This window comes from Pelodiscus sinensis, chromosome 11 (assembly GCF_052426305.1).
Source record: "Pelodiscus sinensis isolate ZL-2025 chromosome 11, ASM5242630v1, whole genome shotgun sequence".
Classification (NCBI taxonomy): domain Eukaryota; kingdom Metazoa; phylum Chordata; order Testudines; family Trionychidae; genus Pelodiscus; species Pelodiscus sinensis.
This window is the reverse complement of record NC_143062.1, coordinates 8,948,035-8,967,761: the sequence shown is the minus strand read 5'-3', so window position 1 is coordinate 8,967,761 and position 19,727 is coordinate 8,948,035. Positions and strand designations below refer to the sequence as shown.

General features: G+C 45.8%; 1 protein-coding gene across 8 annotated transcripts in view; it reads left to right on the top strand.

Moving 5' to 3' along the window:
• Positions 1-19,727, top strand: part of DOCK3 (dedicator of cytokinesis 3) — a 541,072-nt gene that overhangs the window by 352,315 nt on the left and 169,030 nt on the right. For all 8 annotated transcript variants that reach the window (XM_089781050.1, XM_089781049.1, XM_089781053.1 and 5 more), the window contains exons 11-12: positions 2,980-3,040; positions 5,555-5,702. In XM_089781050.1, the coding sequence (XP_089637176.1) occupies positions 2,980-3,040; positions 5,555-5,702 (209 nt within the window). The remainder of the gene's footprint in view (positions 1-2,979; positions 3,041-5,554; positions 5,703-19,727) is intronic.

The window sequence follows — 19,727 nt, the reverse complement described above, 5'->3', positions numbered from 1 at the left end:
CACAGCAGGCGGAGGGCTGCTCCAGCCCCCACGGGTTAATCTGTTAACCATTCACATCTGTGCCTGGATGCTGAGTCATTAACAGAGAGACTACTGTTCTCATGGAATAAACTCCACCTTAGTGGGAAGGGACGTAGACTTCTGGGAGGGCAGTTTGCACAAATGCTTAAAGGAGCTTTAAACTAGGGATTTGAAGAGTCAGTTTATGCTTATGTGATCTGCAGGCCTGATTCAGAGCAGGAAGGAAACTTAAGTAAAAGAGAATTCAGTAATGAAGAATAGTACCAATGACAGTATCAGTCAGGTAGGCAACTCTGGCAGTAAATGATGGTACCTAAGCAGGAAAAGAACCTGAGTGAAGCCAACTAGAAACAACTAAACTCTCTGTATACCAGTTCCAGGAGCCTGAGTAACAAAATGGAGGAACTCGAACTGCTTGTGCAGGAAGTGAAACCAGGTATTACAACAAGAACATGGCATAATAGCCATGACTGCAACACAGATACTGAAAGGTGTGTGCTATTCAGGAAAGACAGAAATAAAGATGATAGGCAGTGATGTAGCACTGCATATTAGTAATGGGGTACTCTGGGAAGCAATTGGAAGAGATGGAATGGATGAAACCGAATCTGTTTGGATCAGAATTACTTTGGAGAAGAAAGATAAAAGAAGCTGAACTGGTATAGCGCTTGGTGTCTGGTACAAATCCCTAGGATCTGATTTAAATATGTATAGAGACCTCTGTAAAAAATTTTAAATTAAAATACTGCTGGTAATTTTGTGATTATGGGAGACTTTAATTATCCAGATATAAATTGGAGAACAAGTGCTACTTATAATGGTAAGGCCACATATATCTGGATGTGATAGCCAGTAGATTTCTTCACTATAACCAAGAAAAAGTGATGCCATTTTAGATTTCAGATTAGTAAGTAATGAGGACCTCATACAAGAACTGGTTGTAGAAGACAACTTTGGTTTGAGTGATCATGAGTTAATTTTTTTTACGATGCAAATATTTGTACTTGAGCGCTCTACACTTTGTATTCTGTGTTGTAATTTAAATCAATGTATTTGAAAATGTGGAACATATGCAAAATATTTAAATACATGGTATTCTATTATTGTTCAATAGTGCAATTCATCACAATTAATCATGATTAAATTTTTAATTGCACAATTAATCGTGATTAATTTTTAATCACTTACAGCCCTACTTTTTAATGAGTCCGCAAACTCAGGGATCCTGCCCTGTGACTGGAGATTTGCAAAGGTAGATCATATCATACTAAGTTGATCTCTTTCTTTGAGGAGATAACTGGTTTTCTAGACAAAGCAAACAGAGCCTAGCTAATCTATCTGGATTTCAGTAAAGCATTTGATTCCATTTCAGATAGGAAAATATTAGTTCTATTGGAGAGGATGGGGATTAATATGAGAATTAAAAGATGGGTAAGGAACTAATTAAAGGGGAGAATACAATGGATCAATTTGAAACATGAATTGACAGCATGGAGGGAAATTACTTGTGGAGTTCTATGGAAATTGGTTGTTTTCAATACTGATGTTCCCACAGAAAGTGGGAATATGCTAATAAAATTTGTAGATGACACAAATTTGGAAAGTACTGCCATATTAAGGAGAAACCAGAATATCATATAAGAATATTTGGACAACTTTGAAAACTGGAGTAATAGAAATAAAATGAAATTTAGTAGTGCAAAGTTATGAATTTAGGGACAAACAACAAGAATTTTTGCTATAGGGACATAGCAGTTAGAAGTGAGAGAGGAGAGGAAACACCTGGGTGTATTGGGTGACTGTGAGCTGCCAATGTTATGTGACCATGAAAAAAAGGCAAATGCAATCCTAGGATGCAACAGACAAGGTATTTCCTGTAGGGATAAAGAAGTGTTATTACTATGATAGAACGTAGTGGTGAGATCTCATTTGGAAAACTGTGCTTCTCTGAGCTTCCGTGTTTGAGAGGTTAATTAAAATTGGAACGGAGATAGAGGAGGGCTAGTAGGGTGATCAGAAAAATGGGGAATCTACTTTATGAGAGGAGACTTAAGGAACTTGACTTGTTTCAGCCTAACAAAATAAAGGCTGGATGGAAATATGATTGTTCTTTACAAATACATCAAAGGGATAAATGCCCGGGAGGAAGGCAAGTTATTTAATTTAGAGGCCAATTTAGAGGCCAGTATTGGCCAAAAGCCCCAAACAAATGGATATAAATTGGCCGTGAATAAATTCAGTCTTGAAATTACACACAGATTTCTGACCATCAGAGGAGTGAAGTTCTGGAACTTCCAAAGGGAGAACTGGGGACAAAAACCTGTGTTTTAAGACCAAGATGGATACACTTATGGCTGAGGTGGTATGATAGCCTACAGTGGCATATGGCCCTGTTGCCGCTGCCTATAGCAAATACCTTCATTGGCCAGAGATGGGACACCAGATGGAGAGGGCTCTGAGTAACTACAGAAAATGTATTCTCAGGTACCCGGCAGTGCACACAATTGGTTTTTGGTTATATTGCTAATCAAATCATAACCTGTTCCTTGCTTTTCTTCATCTATAACATTCCTACCTTTGTAAAACAGATTTTAAAATGGAAGGAGTTGAATAGGTGAAAAATATTACTACAGGTTGGACCTTCCTGGTCCAGCACTGTCAGGAACTAACTGGTCCCAGATGAGGAATTTTTCCAGACCAGGGGAGATCATTTCTGGCCCCCCAACCTGCCCCCTGGGTTTCCCCCTTCCCTCTCCCGCAGCCCAGCTGAGCCACATTCTGCCCCCCACCCTCCACAGTCCACCTGGACTCTCTGATCCTGGAACAACCACAGAATTCCGGTTTATAAAGGTATAACCTGTATTTATGAGGGGGGGGGGGTTGTTGCAGACCTGCTCTAAGTTCAGAAGTGTGTTGTGGTTCTTGTTTTAACTTCTATATTTTTTTCCAATTTGTTAGGATCTCAGCAGCAAGGACATGAAGAGAGACTTGTACATAGTTGCTCATGTCATTCGAATAGGTACAGTATGGTTTGCTAACTAATTTTCTTATATTAGTTCAAAATGAGAAGTATTTTTTAAAACTATTTTATATTAAATTGACACTGTGATAAGTTTAACCGTTAGAAGGCTCCATCATGGACCTTACCTCTTTGTAGAAACAGAAGTTCAAACTGTGGTACTATAGATAAGTATTAATACAATTTAGAATTGCTAGGCAGTGATTTTCTTCATCTAGAACATAAGACATGGATAAATACTAGGATGACCACGTCCTGTTTTTAAAGGGACAGTTCTGCATTAAAACCCTTCTATAGGTGTCCCTACTTTTAAAAAATGAGCAAATTATCCCATATTTTGTTTCTCTTCCCTCCCATCAGTACTGGTGGGTCCTCTGCAATGTGGATCATTGCTAACCAGCTACATTCCCACTAGCAGCGAGTTGAGCGGGACCAGTGGCTGACAATGGGCATGAGTGTGAAAGGCTGGTGATCAGGCAAAGCTACAGCATGCAGGGCCGTCCCCTTTGCCTGCTGGTCCATCCATGCAGTCCCTGCTGAGTACCATCTTTTGGCCAGCAGGCTTCCCCCTCCTCCCCCGCCCCCCCGTCTTCCCTGCCCCATTTCCAGCCAGCACTGGCTGCTTGCTCTGGTGGCTGGGGTGTGCTGGTTACATGTTACCTCTGCTGCTCACCCATCAGCCCTTTACGTGCTTCACCTCTCACTGTCTTCTCCCTGCTGTGCCTGTTCGCCTCTCCCCCACCCTGCTGCTCCACCATATCCCCACTGGTTGGGTGCATTCTACTCAGGGCACTGTGCAGAGAACTAGCCCCTGGTTGAATCGCTGCACTCATCCACAGCCTGGCCGTCAGGCTCCTTCCTTCTTCCATTTCCATGGCTTGGCTGGTGCTCCAGGAAAGCTCAAGACCCTCCATCTCAGGGCACTGGCCTGAAGGAGCCAAGTCCTGCGTGTGCCAAAGCCCACACGGCACAGGCATGGGGAAGCTTCTCTGCCCCTCAACTAAGTTCTGGAGTGGTGGGGAGGAAGCTATTTCCAGCCTGTTTGCGACCTGACCCTGCAGGTCACTGGGCAGGGGCACTTAGCTTCCTCTTCACATGCTGCTTCCTGCCCCTAAGTCCTTGTCCCCAGAGAGTGAGGGGCTGCTATGTCCCCTAGGCACCCTCCCATGTTGAGCCGCCTCTCTGGTTGGGTGTGCTGAAGCCCCTGCAGCCAGGTTCCCTGGGCGCTGGTGCTCAGAGCATCCTTCAGGCTTAACCCCTTGCTGCCCATGAGGTGTTAGCTGCCCTTCTACAATGTGTGGGCTGCTTCTAACCATAAGGGGAGGGGTCAGTGGAAGGGAAGAGAAGATCTCTGGAAAAACATGGGCTAGGTCATTCCTAAACACACCTCCACCATCCTTCAGCTAGAAGCACCTCCCATCCCTTTCCCTCCTGCATAGTGCCGAAAGGTTGCTGTTTGCCATGTTCTGATGTGAACCTTGACAGAAATGTGAGGAGGGTGCCTGTGACTCTGTGTTGCCTTGAGAAGCTGCAACACCAGCTACCAGGAGTGGCGAGTTTGTCCTGGGGGCCCAGCCAGGCGTGGAGGGTGGAGAGCACTGGGTAGGGAGGGTTGGGTTAGGTCGGTCAATCACCCCCATTCCTGTGTACGGGACTGTGCGTATGTCACCTCGCCCTGTGCAAACTGTACAGTTAAGAACATAACTAAAACGACTCCAGCTACGCAGTATTTCTTTTGAACAGGGGCTCAGTCAGCGTGGTGTTAATTTGAGCTTTTGTACTGCATCGTTCTGATTACCATTGAGCTCTCCTGAATGTGAGTAATTTTACCAGGTGTCTCACATTCAGCACAGGGAAATTCGCTCATCCTAGTAAATACACATTTAGAAAGAGAAGATTAATCATATACCCTTCTAACCCTTGAATACAAGATGTTGGGAAGAGGGTGATAAAGCTCACATTTTGGAGATGATGTCAGCATACCTGGTCATTCAGAATTGCAAATCATTTTGCAGCTGGATAAACACGGGGAACTCTTTTTCTGCTGTGTGCCCAATTATAGTAAATGGGAATGGCAGCTTTTTGAGACGTTATTAGCAAAAAATCTGCTTAATGGGGGTGTATTTAGCCAATGCCAAGGTGTTAAGATGTTAGTGTTTTAATTGAGAAGATACCAGATAAATATTTCTTGCATTTGTATTAAGTACAATATTTTATTTCAGGTTTTTTTTTGAGGCTGTTTAAAGAAATCTCATCTCTTCATGGGACAATAATTTAATAAGAATAATAGACAGAAATGTCCCAGTTAAAAGAATTCTATGTAGCAATTGACAATGTTGATTTATATTTGTAAGAATATTAAAAGAGGGACACAGAAAGTTTAGAATATCTATACAGTACCTAGAAAGCTCTGTACTGTGTGTATGTATGTATATGCCCTACATAGAGGCAACAGAAAGATAGGAGCAAAAATAATTGCTGCATTTTAATTTCTAACCACACTGCCTGTTTCAGGTCGCATGCTTCTAAATGATTCCAAAAAGGGTCCCTCCCACCTACATTATCGTCGCCCCTATGGCTGTGCAGTATTGAGCATCATGGATGTACTTCAATCAATCTCTGAATTAAAGGAAGAAAAAGACTTTGTTCTCAAAGTTTACACGTGAGTAACTCACTAGAAGGAGTAAGAAACTGCATGAGCAATTAGTTAGGAAAAAGGACAGTTTATGTCTTAATGCTGTGTGAAGAAGAATGCAAATGTGCCACCAGGGGCGACTGGCAATCAAAATAGGCCTGGGAAATGGGTTGAGAATGGCCCACTTTTTCACATCAAAGAATTTTTTTTAAAATTTACTATTTGACCCCCATTAGCCATACCCTGACCCCTGTTAACCACGTCCCTAACCCCCATTAGCCACACCCCTTGACTCCCATTAGCCAGGCCCCTGGAGGTAACACTCTCGGAGCAAGATGGACACATGACCAGAAGTAAAAGGTGTCATGTGACCCCTTTCTAAGGACTTTCCCCATCATCCTCCTACAATAGGGATTATTTTGGCCCCCACCAAACCCCCCTCATGCAACTATCCTGCAATTGCATTAACCCAATGTGTGTGACATTAACTCGGGGGCGGAGAAGCTGGGGGAAGTGTTCCCTCCAAGAGTTTCCTCCCATGAGCAGAATGAATTTTGTGTTGTGCACCAGTATTGAGTTCATGGGGCTTGTTTGGATGTGCCACTGTGGCACCCAAGATATTAATAAATACCTTATAAACCTCTCCCTTTTCCCTCTGCTGCCCTGTCTCCTCCCCTGGTGCCTGCTGCCCCCCCCCCCCCCCGCCCCTGGGCTATTCTGATTCCTGCCCTTCTCACTGCCCTCGGCCCTCCTTCAACCTGCGCCCCTCCACCAGCCCTTCTCTCCCCCGTGCCCACTCCTCCAGTAGCCCCATTCTGATCATGAGAGCTACTCCTCCTCATCCCCTCTCCTAACACCTCCCTCTACACACCTGCCCTGCCTCTCTCCTCTGGTGCTGATCCCTCCCCTGAAGGTGTCTGCCCTTCTGCTTCACCCCCAGAATCCCCTAGCACCTGCACCTTCCTTTAGCCCTGTACCCTCCTGGTGCCTCCCCCTTCCCTCACTGCCCCTGCCCCCTTTGCCCTCTCTTTCCCTGATGCCCACCCCCTCACCACCCACTGCCCCCGTTCCTCTCCTGGCCCTCTGTGCCCTCACACATGACTTGCTCCATCCCTACCTTTCTCATGCCCACCGCTTCTTTCAAGCCTTCTCCCAGCACCTCCTCCTCCCCTCTCTAGCCCTCAATGACCTTTCTATCTCCTCTCCTCTCCCAGCATCACCCTGTCCTCCCTCCCACTGACACCTCCCCTCCTCCCTTTTCCTCATTGTCTGCACTTGGCCCCCTGGCATTTGTCTCTCCCGCTCCCCACAAGCCCCCCTTCCTCTCCCTCCTCCCCTTCCACACAAGCCCCTCCCCCATCTACACAAACCGCTCCCTCTCCACCCCCTTCCCCTAGTTTTCCCTCTCCCTACCTTCTGCCTTCCACTTTGTGGGACCGGAGTCTGCACTCAGGCCCCGGACTCCAAACTCAGAACTAGACCACGCAGCACAATGTGGCGCCGAAGAGTTTTAAAGTCCCGGGCCGTGACGTCATGTCATGCCCAGGTGTATCCCCGCTCATGGGAACGCCATGCATGGCAGCAGCCGGCGAGGGAGATCCGCACTGAAAGTCGCGCACAGCAAGGATGGCCGGGTGGTGGGGGCCGGAGCCCGCTCCAGGCAGTGCCAGGGGACAGACCCAGCTCCAGATATTGCTGAAGCAGGGCCCCGGCTCTGAATATTCACTCGCTGCCCATGACGCCCGGCACACTTCCAGGTTCAGGGCGAGGGGCCCTTTCAGGTGCGGGGTCCCATTCAGGGGAATCGGGCGAATCAGCCTAAGGCCAGCCCTGGGGGTGCCTATGACCCTGTGTGCCCCCCACATGTTGCCTTGAAGATGCAATGTCTACCAGGAGAGGTGGGTCTGTCCCAGGGGCCCAGCCAGGCATAGAGGGTGGAGAGAACTGGATAGGGAGAGTTGGGTTAGTTTGGTCTGTCACCCTATCCCTGTGTTAGAGAGGTGTATGGGAATGTGCTTTCTTTTTAACAGGCTTAGTCAACTACATTTGAGCATTTGTACTGCATAGTTCTGATTGCTATTGAACATGCCTGAATACGAATACATTTACCAGGTGTCTCGTATTCAGCATCAGGTCAGATTTCTGATGGACACCCCCATTTCCAATAGGGGGAGAAACAAGCAGAAGGAAAGGGCTCCAAACATAAGCAAGCAAAACTGCATAAAAATAGGAAGCAGAAAAGGAGGGAAGAAGATGAATGGGGTTGTTAAAAATCCTAGAAAAAGGAAGAGTGAGGAGAGGAAAGAGAGAATGAACAAAAGAAAGCTGAGATACTGCCATGGCAGAAAGGGTTGTGGAGTTTTCCATGGAGCCCATACACCAGTCTATTGCATACACGAAAAGACAGTAAACCACTGGGTTAAAGACTAAACTGTTGATTGCCATTCATAATACGAGTGAAGACTTTGCTGATAGAAAAGCATGCAGAGTTCAAGTGTATTTCTTTTGCTCAATCAATTTAGTGTATTGGAGTCATATTTTGAACCTTTAATATGCAGTTTATTTCTAGCTTTAACCTCAGTGGCATTATCTGTCTTTGACCTGCTTAAAATAAATCTCTCAGATTTTCCAGACTACACTGAAATTGTCTTGTTTGGCTTCCATTCACAACCGCTCACAGAGCTGGCTTCTTTACTGTATCAGTTTTGCTTTCTGATGATTAATTAAATGGAGAACATTGGCAGTTATTTCCTGAGTGTGCCTGCAAGTTCATAGACTGTCCCTTTGTACTGGAGATCCACTAATAGTCTTCCTTTATCCTCTGTAAGATGCCAGTCAGATTAATGAATAAATACCCACACACCTGACCCAAAACTTCCTTCTACCTGCACATTCCCTTCAATGTTCAGATTCCATTTCATACTGGTGTTTGAGTGACAGATTTTATGAAAACACACTGGCACATTTAATTGCCTTAAAATTACCTGTGAGCTGTTCTTTTACCCATGGTAGATTGCTTTGCAATAACAAGGAGTAGTAGTTTAACTGTTGCTTTCAAAGATTTACAGTTTAAAATATTTTTAATTTACAAAGATTTAAAAAACAGATTTTAAGGTTAAAGGCATTTTCTTGTTTTAGGAGAACTAATAGGCTGTGTCTAGACTGGCCAGTTTTTCCGAAAAATCAGCCGCTTTTCTGGAAAATCTTGCCAGCTGTCTACACTGGCCGCTTGAATTTCCACAAAAGCACTGACTTCCTACTGTAAGAAATCAGTGCTTTTTGCGGAAATACTATGCTGTTCCCGTTCGGGCAAAAGTCCTTTTGCGCAAAAGCGCATCTAGATTGGCCACGGACACTTTTCCGCAAAAAGTGCTTTTGCGGAAAAGCGTCCGTGCCAATCTAGAAGCGCTTTTTCCTAAAATGCTTTTAACGGAAAACTTTTCCGTTAAAAGCATTTCCGGAAAATCATGCCAGTCTAGACGTAGCCATCGAGATTAAAATCTATATTTAATTTGGGAATTATGGCTGTAAATTCAGATTATTTTCAAAGTGATTTTCTTGTGGGTCTGGAATTCTTTAGTAGATCTGTGTGGAATTTAAATCCACAATAATTATCATTCTGTACAACTTATATGGTGCATTTGATCGTTGTTGAAGGGTTTTGTGAAAACTAGCTGTAGGAGAAATGATGTATGGGTATTTTGGTGGTCAGAGATTCAGGTATCACACAAAATAAGGCTTTTGAACTGCTTAACAGCATCCAGTAAGGATGATGCAAATTGGCAAATATAACATTTCTTCTGGATAATTTGGTCTCTGAAACAAGTGAGAAAATATTCATCAGTACTCAGTCATCACTTCTTTAAATAACAGCAAATAATAAGTTATGCCAGCTTCCATTAAAGTAGCTTCAGTCAGTGGTGCACTTCTCCTTCAGTCATCTGTATCTTTTCAAATATCTTTTGTTTAGATTCAGTTTCACATTCTTGTGCACTGTGCCCATTATAGGGCAAAAGATTATCCATCTGTATTAGTAAATAAGGGCCTGATTTTTAATGATATTTAGGTGCCTGAAGATATACATAGAGGTAGAGGCGATGCATGGGGGAGCACGTGGGGCCACATGCACTCCCATGGTCCTCTCCAATGTGGAGAGCCACTCCCCCAAGAACATAAGAGGGTCCAAAAAAGATAAATATGTGGAGGTTAGGTTCATCATTGGCTATTAGCCAGGATGGGTAGGAATGGTGTTCTTAACCCCTGCTTGCCAGAAGTTGGGAATGAATGACAGGGAATGAATCAAATGAAGATTACCTGTTTTAGTCATTCCTTTTGGGTCACCTGACACTGGCTCCTGTGACAAGACAGAATACTGGGCTAGCTGAATCTTTGGTCTGACCAGGTATGGCTTTTTCTATGTTCTTATGAAAAACCGATCTCATTATATATCTATAATAGGGCAAAAGTAATAGCTTGGGCTTGAAATCTAGTGAGGGTACCTGCTACTGTTTTGGAGTTGTCTGTATCTTCACGAGTTGGTGAGAGAGAACTTCCCCTTTGGAGCCTGGGGAGAAGTGTGCATAGACATTGGAGAAAGGACTATGGCCTTCATAAATGAAAAGATTGGTTCATGCCTCCTATTTGGCTAGAGCCTAACACCTTTAGCTTGTCTCAGAATATGTCTACACTGCAATTAAATACTTATGGTTGGCCCATATCAGCTGACTCATGTTTGTGGGATTCAGGTTAAGGGGATTTTTAATTGTACTGTATAGTAATTCAGGCATGGGCTTAAGTTTGGGTTCTATGACGCTGCAAGAGGGGGGGATCCCAGAGCTTTGGCTCCAATCCAAATCCAAATCCCTACACTGCAATTAAATAGTCACTTATCCGCAAGCCTGAATCAGCTGTATACATGTCCTCAGAGTGAAAAATTGACATAACTGAGTCACAAAACTTTTCAGATGGAGACTATAGGACATTTGAATGAGGCTGAAAGGTATATCACATTTAAACAGGGACTTTACAGATGTACAAAAAAAATTGTTGTACTAAAATTCAGTTTATTTTACCATTCTTTTAGGTTCTCCCTTGTTAGTGTTAAAGATTTATGTCTGAATAAGATTGTTCTTCTTCGAGCAGTGTCCCGTGGGTGCTCCACTATAGGTGTCGGGCTTGTCCCGGTGCCGCAGATCGGAGAACTTTCCTAGCCGTAGTCTGCTGGACTACGCATGTGCGAAGTGCGGCTCGTGCCTTTTCGCGCCGTTTGCGTTCGCGCGGTCCGGCTCCCGCCAGTTCCTCCTGACTGTCCTCGGCCGCGGACAGAATACCGTTTCTCCTCAAACTCTGTCAGAGTGGGTGTGTCTAGACTACATGCCTCCTTCGACGGAGGCATGTAGATTAGCCAGATCGGAAGAGGGAAATGAAGCCGCGATTAAAATAATCGCGGCTTCATTTAAATTTAAATGGCTGCCCCGATCTGCCGATCAGCTGTTTGTCGGCAGATCGGGGGAGTCTGGACGCGATGCCCCGACAAAGAAGCCTTTCTTCATCGACACAGGTAAGCCTGGTTTCACGAGGCTTACCTGTGTCGATGAAGAAAGGCTTCTTTGTCGGGGCATCGCGTCCAGACTCCCCCGATCTGCCGACAAACAGCTGATCGGCAGATCGGGGCAGCCATTTAAATTTAAATGAAGCCGCGATTATTTTAATCGCGGCTTCATTTCCCTCTTCCGATCTGGCTAATCTACATGCCTCCGTCGAAGGAGGCATGTAGTCTAGACACACCCAGTGAGAGGGAGGAAGAACTCACTAGATTTAGTTAGATTAGTTCATAGTTAGTTCTTTCCAGTTACTATAGTTAGTTATTAGTCATAGTCGTTCTAGTTTAAAAAATATATATATATTTTCCTCAAGTTATCTGTAAATAGTTTTTCCCCTGACTCCAGTCAGAGGCAGACAGAGGCAACCATGCCAGGATCACCTGGATTTAAAAAGTGCAGCTCGTGCCGGGAAGCAATGCCTGCCTCTGACGGTCACGCTCTCTGCATCAGGTGTCTGGGCGAGGGGCACATACCCCAGAAGTGCCCTCATTGCTCCAAACTCACCACGAGAGCGAGGAAGGACAGGGACATGAGGCTCAAAATGCTCCTCTTCGACAGGGCATTACAGCCACAAGATGGGGCAACTCCCATATCGCTTCCTGTCCCCTCAGCTAAGCCGTTCCCAAAGAAGGTGAAGAAAAGACCATCGCCTTCTCGTTCCCTTCCCCTGACGCATGTTAGCGTGGGGGACAAGCCGGGCACCTCGGGCGTGCATGGCCCTTCTAAGGCAAAGCACTGCCGCAGCACTTCGGTTCCGCAGCCCGCAACTATTCCGGCACCTAAGTTATTGTCGGCACCGAAGCCTTCCCCGGCGCTGACGGCGCATGCAGCACCAAAAACACCCTCCGCACCGCCTACAACTGCTCTTATGGCACCGACTTCTACAACGGCACCGAACGAACCTCCGGCACGGAGCGCGCCGCCGGCACCATGTCGCCCCTCGGCACCATGCCCCTCACTGGCACCGAGTAATTCGCCGGCACTGAGTGACTCTTCGGTGCGGGAACTCACCCCGGCTCGGGAGTCTGCTCTCCCACAAGGCTCTCCGCCTTCTGACGCGGCACCACCGGCACCGACTGAAGGAGAGCTACAGTCTACACGACCTTCTGTCGGACACACTGCTATAACCGCTCATCGAAGGTCTCGGAGAATCGTTATACCATCTCCCACACCGGAAAACATCCAATTCTCACTGGAACCGCCTTCTCCTTCATCAGGGTGCTCAGCCCACTCCATGAGACACTCGCAGAGGGCCTACCGCTCTCCACAGATCTCGCCAATTATCGCCATTATCGCCGGTCACCTCCACTAACTCCGAGATCCAGGGAACAGTCCCGATCTCCTAGGTCTCCATCAGGCTCCAGTCGCTATGGGTACTATACCTCCCACGGGGCCCGCTACTATAGCAGATCACTGCATTGCTCCCGATATTACCATGGGTCACTGGAACACCACCGTTATTACAGGCATTACTCTCATTCTTCTACATGACGTTCCTCGATATCGTATTCTCTGCACCGGTCGCACACACCACCCAGCAGGGAGTGTCAACCCTTACCGTCAGCAGCCAGACCACCAACTCCATCAGGTATCCCGCCTGCCCAGCCACCCGAGCCACAGGTCCTGCAACAACATACCATTCAGGACCAGTCACAAGATCGATCTCCCACCGCCCAGTCCTCTTCCTCGCCGGATGATGCAGTATTCCAGGAAGACACATCACCGTCAGACGATCTCCGACAATTTCAGGACCTTTTCAGGAGAGTGGTGGCGTCACAGAATGTGCAGATTGCAGAAGTCCAACAGAAGTCCCACCATCTCCTCAGGAACCTTCACCCTTCACATCAGGCCAAGGTGGCTCTCCCTCTGGATGATGCCATCCTTGAGATTGTTGACGATATATGGCAATTGCCGGCTTCTGCACCGGCCACTAACAAAAAAGCAGATAAAAAAATATTATGTCCCGGCCAAAGGGATGGAGTTTCTTTTCTCTCATTCCCAACTGAATTCTCTAGTTGCCGATGCAGCCCAGCAAAGAATGAGGGGCCCACAACAAAGACTGAATGTGCCGGACAGGGACATGAAACAGTTAGACCTATTCGCACGAAAGGTCTACTCATTGGCTACCCTTACGCTCCGTATGGCAAATTATTCTGCACTATTAGCTAATTATAGCTTTGATAACTATTCCAAATTAGTGCCCCTATTGGAACATCTACCTGAGAGCAAGAGGGAGGTCCTCAAATTAGTGGTCCAAGAAGGCTATGCGGCTTCCAGAACAGCTCTCCACATAGCTTTGGACACGGCAGACACTGCAGCGCGTACCACAGCCACATCCGTGGTCGTGCACAGGGCCTCTTTGCTGCATCAGGCTGCAGTTCCTAAAGACCTTCTTGCCAAAGTCCAGGACCTACCCTTCGATAGGCAGAATCTTTTCTCGGACAAAACCGATCAGGTGCTTCATTCTGGTAAAGATTCAAGAACCACACTCAAGACTTTAGGGTTGTATATGCCTCCTTTTCGTCTAAAGAGGTTTACTCCCTATCAGAGACAAAGACCGTTTACCTTCCAACCATCTCAATACAGGCAGCAGGACCAGCAACGCAGCCGGCAGTGCCAGCAGAAAAGAAGACCTCAGCCAAAAACATCTGGCCGTCTAAATACCTAGCAACAAGTTTGACATCTCTGTCGAGGGACTGTACATCATTCTGCTGAACACCCATCCCAACCCTCCTCAGGCATTATTCCACCATCGCCCGAGACCCTTCCAACACCGGTGGTCTCATCACCATCGACAGATGGGTGCTGCAAACGATCACGCTAGGGCATACCATTCCATTCACGACTTTACCCCCTCCCAACTCCCTCACCCCTTCCCTTTTCAGGGACCCATCTCACGAGACTCTCTTAAAACAAGAGGTCGATCGACTACTCACCATCGGAGCAATAGGAACAGTACCAAAAGAGTTCAGGGGACGGGGGTTCTATTCCCGATATTTTCTCTTAAAACAAGAGGTCGATCAACTACTCACCATCGGAGCAATAGGAACAGTACCAAAAGAGTTCAGGGGACGGGGGTTCTATTCCCGATATTTTCTAACAGAGAAAAAATCAGGGGGATGGAGACCGATTCTCGACCTCAGAGGACTAAATCAATATCTGCTCAGGTACCGCTTCAGGATGGTTACCCTAGCCACTATCATTCCAGCCCTTCACAGCGGAGATTGGTACACGTCCATCGATCTACAGGACGCCTACATCCATGTAACGATACACCCTGCTCACAGACTATTTCTACATTTTCAATTAGGCGTAGGCCATTTTCAATACAGGGTCCTGCCCTTCGGTCTCTCATCGGCTCCCAGGGTTTTCTCCAAGACGCTGGCAGTAGTAACAGCTTACCTACGTCGTCTCAGTGTAATAATATTCCCTTACCCGGACATCTGCCTAATCAGAGCGTCTTCAGTGGCAGAGGTGCTGCGCCTGACACACCTCACAAAAGCAGTTTTCGAAACCTTGGGCCTGATCATCAACATCCCAAAGTCGGCCATGACGCCACACCAATCGATACAATTCATAGGCGCACAACTCGACTCAACCACAGCTCGTGCTCTATTACCAATAACCAGATTTCAAGCAATGCAAGATCTCATACAGGCCATCACCACCAGTCCCAAGCCCTCAGTCCTACAATGTCTTCAGCTTTTGGGACACATGGCAGCCACGACATACATCGTTGAACATGCGAGACTGCACTTGCGTTGTCTCCAGCACTGAATAGCTACTGTTTACACTCCAAATGTTCTAGATGTCCACAAACGAGTATCAATTCCTACGCACGTCAGAAATTCTTTAGTCTGGTGGACAGTTCCCAAAAAGCTGATGTCGGGTGTTCCATTTCATCGCCAACAACCGACAATACAACTGACCACCGACGCATCTTTGCTGGGCTGGGGTGCACATCTGCAGCACAATCAAGTGCAAGGACTTTGGTCCCCGGCGGAGTCGATGATGCATATCAATTTCCTAGAACTGCGAGCGGTGCGCAATGCCGGTCGTCCCTTTCTCCCAAAGATTCGTGCTCAAACCATCCGAATTCTTACCGACAACATGACTACAGTATACTATATAAACAGGCAGGGCGGGGCCCGATCCCGGTCGCTTTGCGCCGAGGCGATTGCTCTATGGAGTTGGTACATCCACCACAAAATCTCCCTGATTGCAGAATACTTACCCGGTCAACAGAACACTATGGCCGATGCACTGAGCAGGCATTTTTCTGTGAAGCACGAATGGGAGCTTCACCCGGACGTCCTCTCAACCATATTCCGTACTTGGGGATTCCCGGCAGTGGACCTGTTCGCGACCTGCATGAATGCCAAATGTCCCCAATACTGTTCAAGGGCAGGAATGGGACAGAGCTCCAAGGGAGATGCTTTCCTATACAATTGGAGCCATCAACTGCTGTATGCGTTCCCTCCCACACCTCTAATCCCCAGAGTACTACAGAAGATACTAATGGACAAAGCCACGGTAATCCTGATAACTCCCTTTTGGCCAAGACAAATGTGGTTTCCTTACTTCCATCAAATGTCAGCGCGTCGTCCATTCCCTTTGCCCAAGAGGCACAACCTTCTTTTCCAGAGCAATCAACAGCTATTCCACCCCCACATTGAGATTCTGGCACTGACTGCATGGTTCCAACAAACACATTATCTGTTCACAAGAGGTCAAACACATTCTTCTACATAGCAGAAAGTTATCCACAAGATCCACCTACCTTCACAAATGGGCACGGTTTTCTGCATGGTGCTCGTTGGCATGCCTGGACCCCTACTCCGTGCCCATTCACTGTATCCTAGACTACCTCGTGCAGCTCAAGAGCTCCTCTCTCAGCTGCGCCTCCATTAAAGTGCACATTGCTGCAATCACTGCGTTGCACCATGCTGTGGATGGTTATTCAGTTTTCTCTCACCCGATGATGCGGCGCTTCATGAAAGGCTTGGCTAATCTTTTTCCACACCACGCGCAGCCAGCGTGACCATGGGATTTGGAGCTAGTTCTTAACATGTTAACGCAGAAACCCTTCGAGCCTTTGGTGACATGCGACCTGCGCACTCTCACGATGAAAGTTACCTTTCTCATTGCGATAACCTCTGCAAGACGGGTTGGTGAACTGGCTGCCTTATCCGCTTTACCCCCATACACAGTGTTTACCGATCAAGGAGTCATCTTACGACCTCAACCCACTTTCCTCCCGAAAGTGAATTCACGATTTCATATCAATGAAGCGATAGTACTGCCCATTTTCTACCCAAAGCCCCATGTCTCGGCAGAGCAAGCTCGGTTAGAAGCTCTGGACATCAGGCGTGCCCTGGCCTTCTACATAGAGAGGACTAGGTCCATCAGGAAGACAAACACGCTATTCGTGTCTACAGCCAATCGTTCTAAGGGTCACCCGTTGTCAGCACAGCGCATTTCGTCAATCATAGTGAACTGCATAAAGGAATGCTATGCTCTACACAGTAGACCACTATTGCCAAAACTGACAGCGCATTCAACGCGTGTAGTGGCTACATCGACTGCATTCTTGAAAGGCGTCCCGCTAAAAGACATTTGTAGGGCTGCCGCATGGTTGTCAAACTTCACCTTTGCCAAACACTATGCCATTCCCAACCTTCACCTTCCAGATGGGGCAGTGGCAACAGCGGTGCTGTCCACAGCCGCAGTACGATAGCTCCGAACCCCCCTCCTTTCAGGGGCTACTGCTGCAAATTCACCTATAGTGGAGCACCCACGGGACACTGCTCGAAGAAGAAGTTACTCACCCTGTGCAGTAACGATGGTTCTTCGAGATGCGTGTCCCGTGGGTGCTCCACGACCTGCCCTCCTCCCCTCTTCGGAATTCTTATTTTTGTCTTTCAGACCAAGAGGATCAGGAGGAACTGGCAGGAGCCGGACTGTACGAATGCAAACGGCGCAAAAAGTCACGAGCTGCGCTTCGCGCATGCGTGGTCCGGCAGACTATGGCTAGGAAAGTTCTCCGATGTGTGGCGCCGGAACAAGCCCGACACCTATAGTGGAGCACCCACGGGACACGCATCTCGAAGAACCATCGTTACTGCACAGGGTGAGTAACTTCTTCATCTCTCACAATCGAGTTTTTCTTGTTTCTTAATCCTGCAGTCTTGTTATATCCTTGCAAAGAGGACATAATACCACAGTGCCATAGTTATAAGATCATTACATACACCATTTCAAGTTTCCTTTGTAATAATACATTTTAATTATATAGCCATAAAACTGTTTTTAAAATTAAGTAAAAACTAATAAATCTAAATATGTACATTATTTTTTTAGCTCACTTTCCTTGTCTCTTGTTTTTCTGTATGGCCTTTTCATCTTTAATTCTTTGCTCCTTTGGCCTTATCTCCATTGGTTTTCTTTTCCATCTTCCTAAACTGATATCACTTTTTTCTTATTCCTTCTTTCAGTTTTCCTTTTTGTTCTCTTTTTCACAATCCTATTGTTCCCTTGTCCTTTTCCTCATCTGACACAGAACCTTTTGGCTTCAAAATTCCTTTCTCTCATTGCAAGTATAGTGCCTAATTGCTTTTAATCTTATAACACATCTTTGCTGCTATTTGCCTTGCTGGGTAGAGCCTTCATTTTACTTCTGCCCAGTGTTTGACATAATAGTCGAATGCTGTGTGTGAAACAGCCAGCATTGTGAATTTACTATGGAAGTAACAACCAAAAAGGAAATTTGGACTGCAAATGAGGAATTTTTTATTTATATATAATATATATATTTGTTCACTAATAAAATGTCCCAGGAAAACTATGAAAAATGTATTAATGATGAATATATTTAGGGCTGAGTTTTCAAACTTTGATGCCTAAAATTAAGCAGCTCGAATCAAATCCTTGGCTTTGGTCAAAAAGTGAAACTTAGAAGAGTAGTTGATGCAAAAACAGCTTTAGACCACTTTTATGATCCCTAGAGTTTGGGCCAGAAACAAGTGTAGGCAAGTGGAGGCTGCTTATGGGTAATGTGTTAAAACCATCTGTGCAATGTTTGTTTCAAACAAAACCTTCCAATGTAGATCGAGAAACATAAATAGGCAATGATATTCTTGTGTTATAAAAACTATATCATGTTACAGATACTATCTGGTATTCATTTCATTTCTCATTAGAAGAGAAAGATATATTAAAGATCAAATTTATTTGACGTTCTGAATATAAGAATTGCAAAGCAAGGCCAGCTGGATTTGGCTTTAGTAGTTCAGCAAGAAAAGGACCTCTGAAAGGAATATAGGATTGTGAAAGGAAAGGAATGGATTGATACCAGTTAACTGAGGGTATGTCTACACTTTCACCCTCTTTCAATAGAAGGATGCAAATGCAGACATTTGAAATTGTAAATGAAGCCGGGATTTAAATATCCTGCGCTTCATTTGCATAATCACATTATGGCGCTATTTCAAAATAGCACTATTTTGAAATAAAAACACTGTGTAGATACGGTTATTTTGAAAGAAAGCTCTTCTTCTGAAATAACCCTTATTCTTTATAAAATGAGGTTTAACAGTTATTTTGGAAGAAGGGTTTTCTTTCGAAATAACCGCATCTACACAGCGTTTTTATTTCGAAATTGCGCCATAACGCAGTTATGCAAATTAAGTGCAGGATATTTAAATCCCGGCTTCATTTACAATTTAGAATGTCTGCATTTGCATCCCTCTATCGAAAGAGGGTGCAAGTGTAGACATAACCTGAGAGAAATACAGTTTCAAAAACAAGAGGTCAGTGAATGAATTTTGGGCCTACTCTTAATCCCCAAAGCCAAAATAGGTCTCAGTCCCAGTCTAGACCATGCAGCCTCAACCAGTTCTTGGTGAAGTTGAAATTCTGCATGGTCCCTGTAAAGAACATCATTTCCTCTCTGGATCTGGGCAACTGGTGTGCCGCCCTTGACATAAAGGATGCATACTTCCACATTGCCCTTCTATCAGTACACAGACATTTCCTCAAGTTTGTGGTGACTCACAGCCATTATCAGTTCACCTTTCTTCTCCTCAGACTGTAAGTAGCCCCCTGTGAGTTCACCAAGTGCATGTCGGTAGTAGCAGCCTTCCTTTGCAAGAGAGGTGCTCAGGTCTGGACTATTGGCTTCTTTGGGGTTGCTCTAGGGAGCAGGAGGAGGCCCATATCCAACTGACTATGAATACATTCCAGTATCTAGGTCTCCTCCTGAACACAAACAAGTCTGTGTTAATTCCCATACAAAGAATAGAGTTAACAGAGGCAATTCTGGACTGTACAGGCAAGGGCCATTCTTCTAGACTCCACATTTCAGTCCTTTGCCAACATTAGCCAGTCTCTCACAATTCCACTATGGCAAGAGTATATCTCAGTCTGTTGACCAAACTGGGACAGCTTGAAC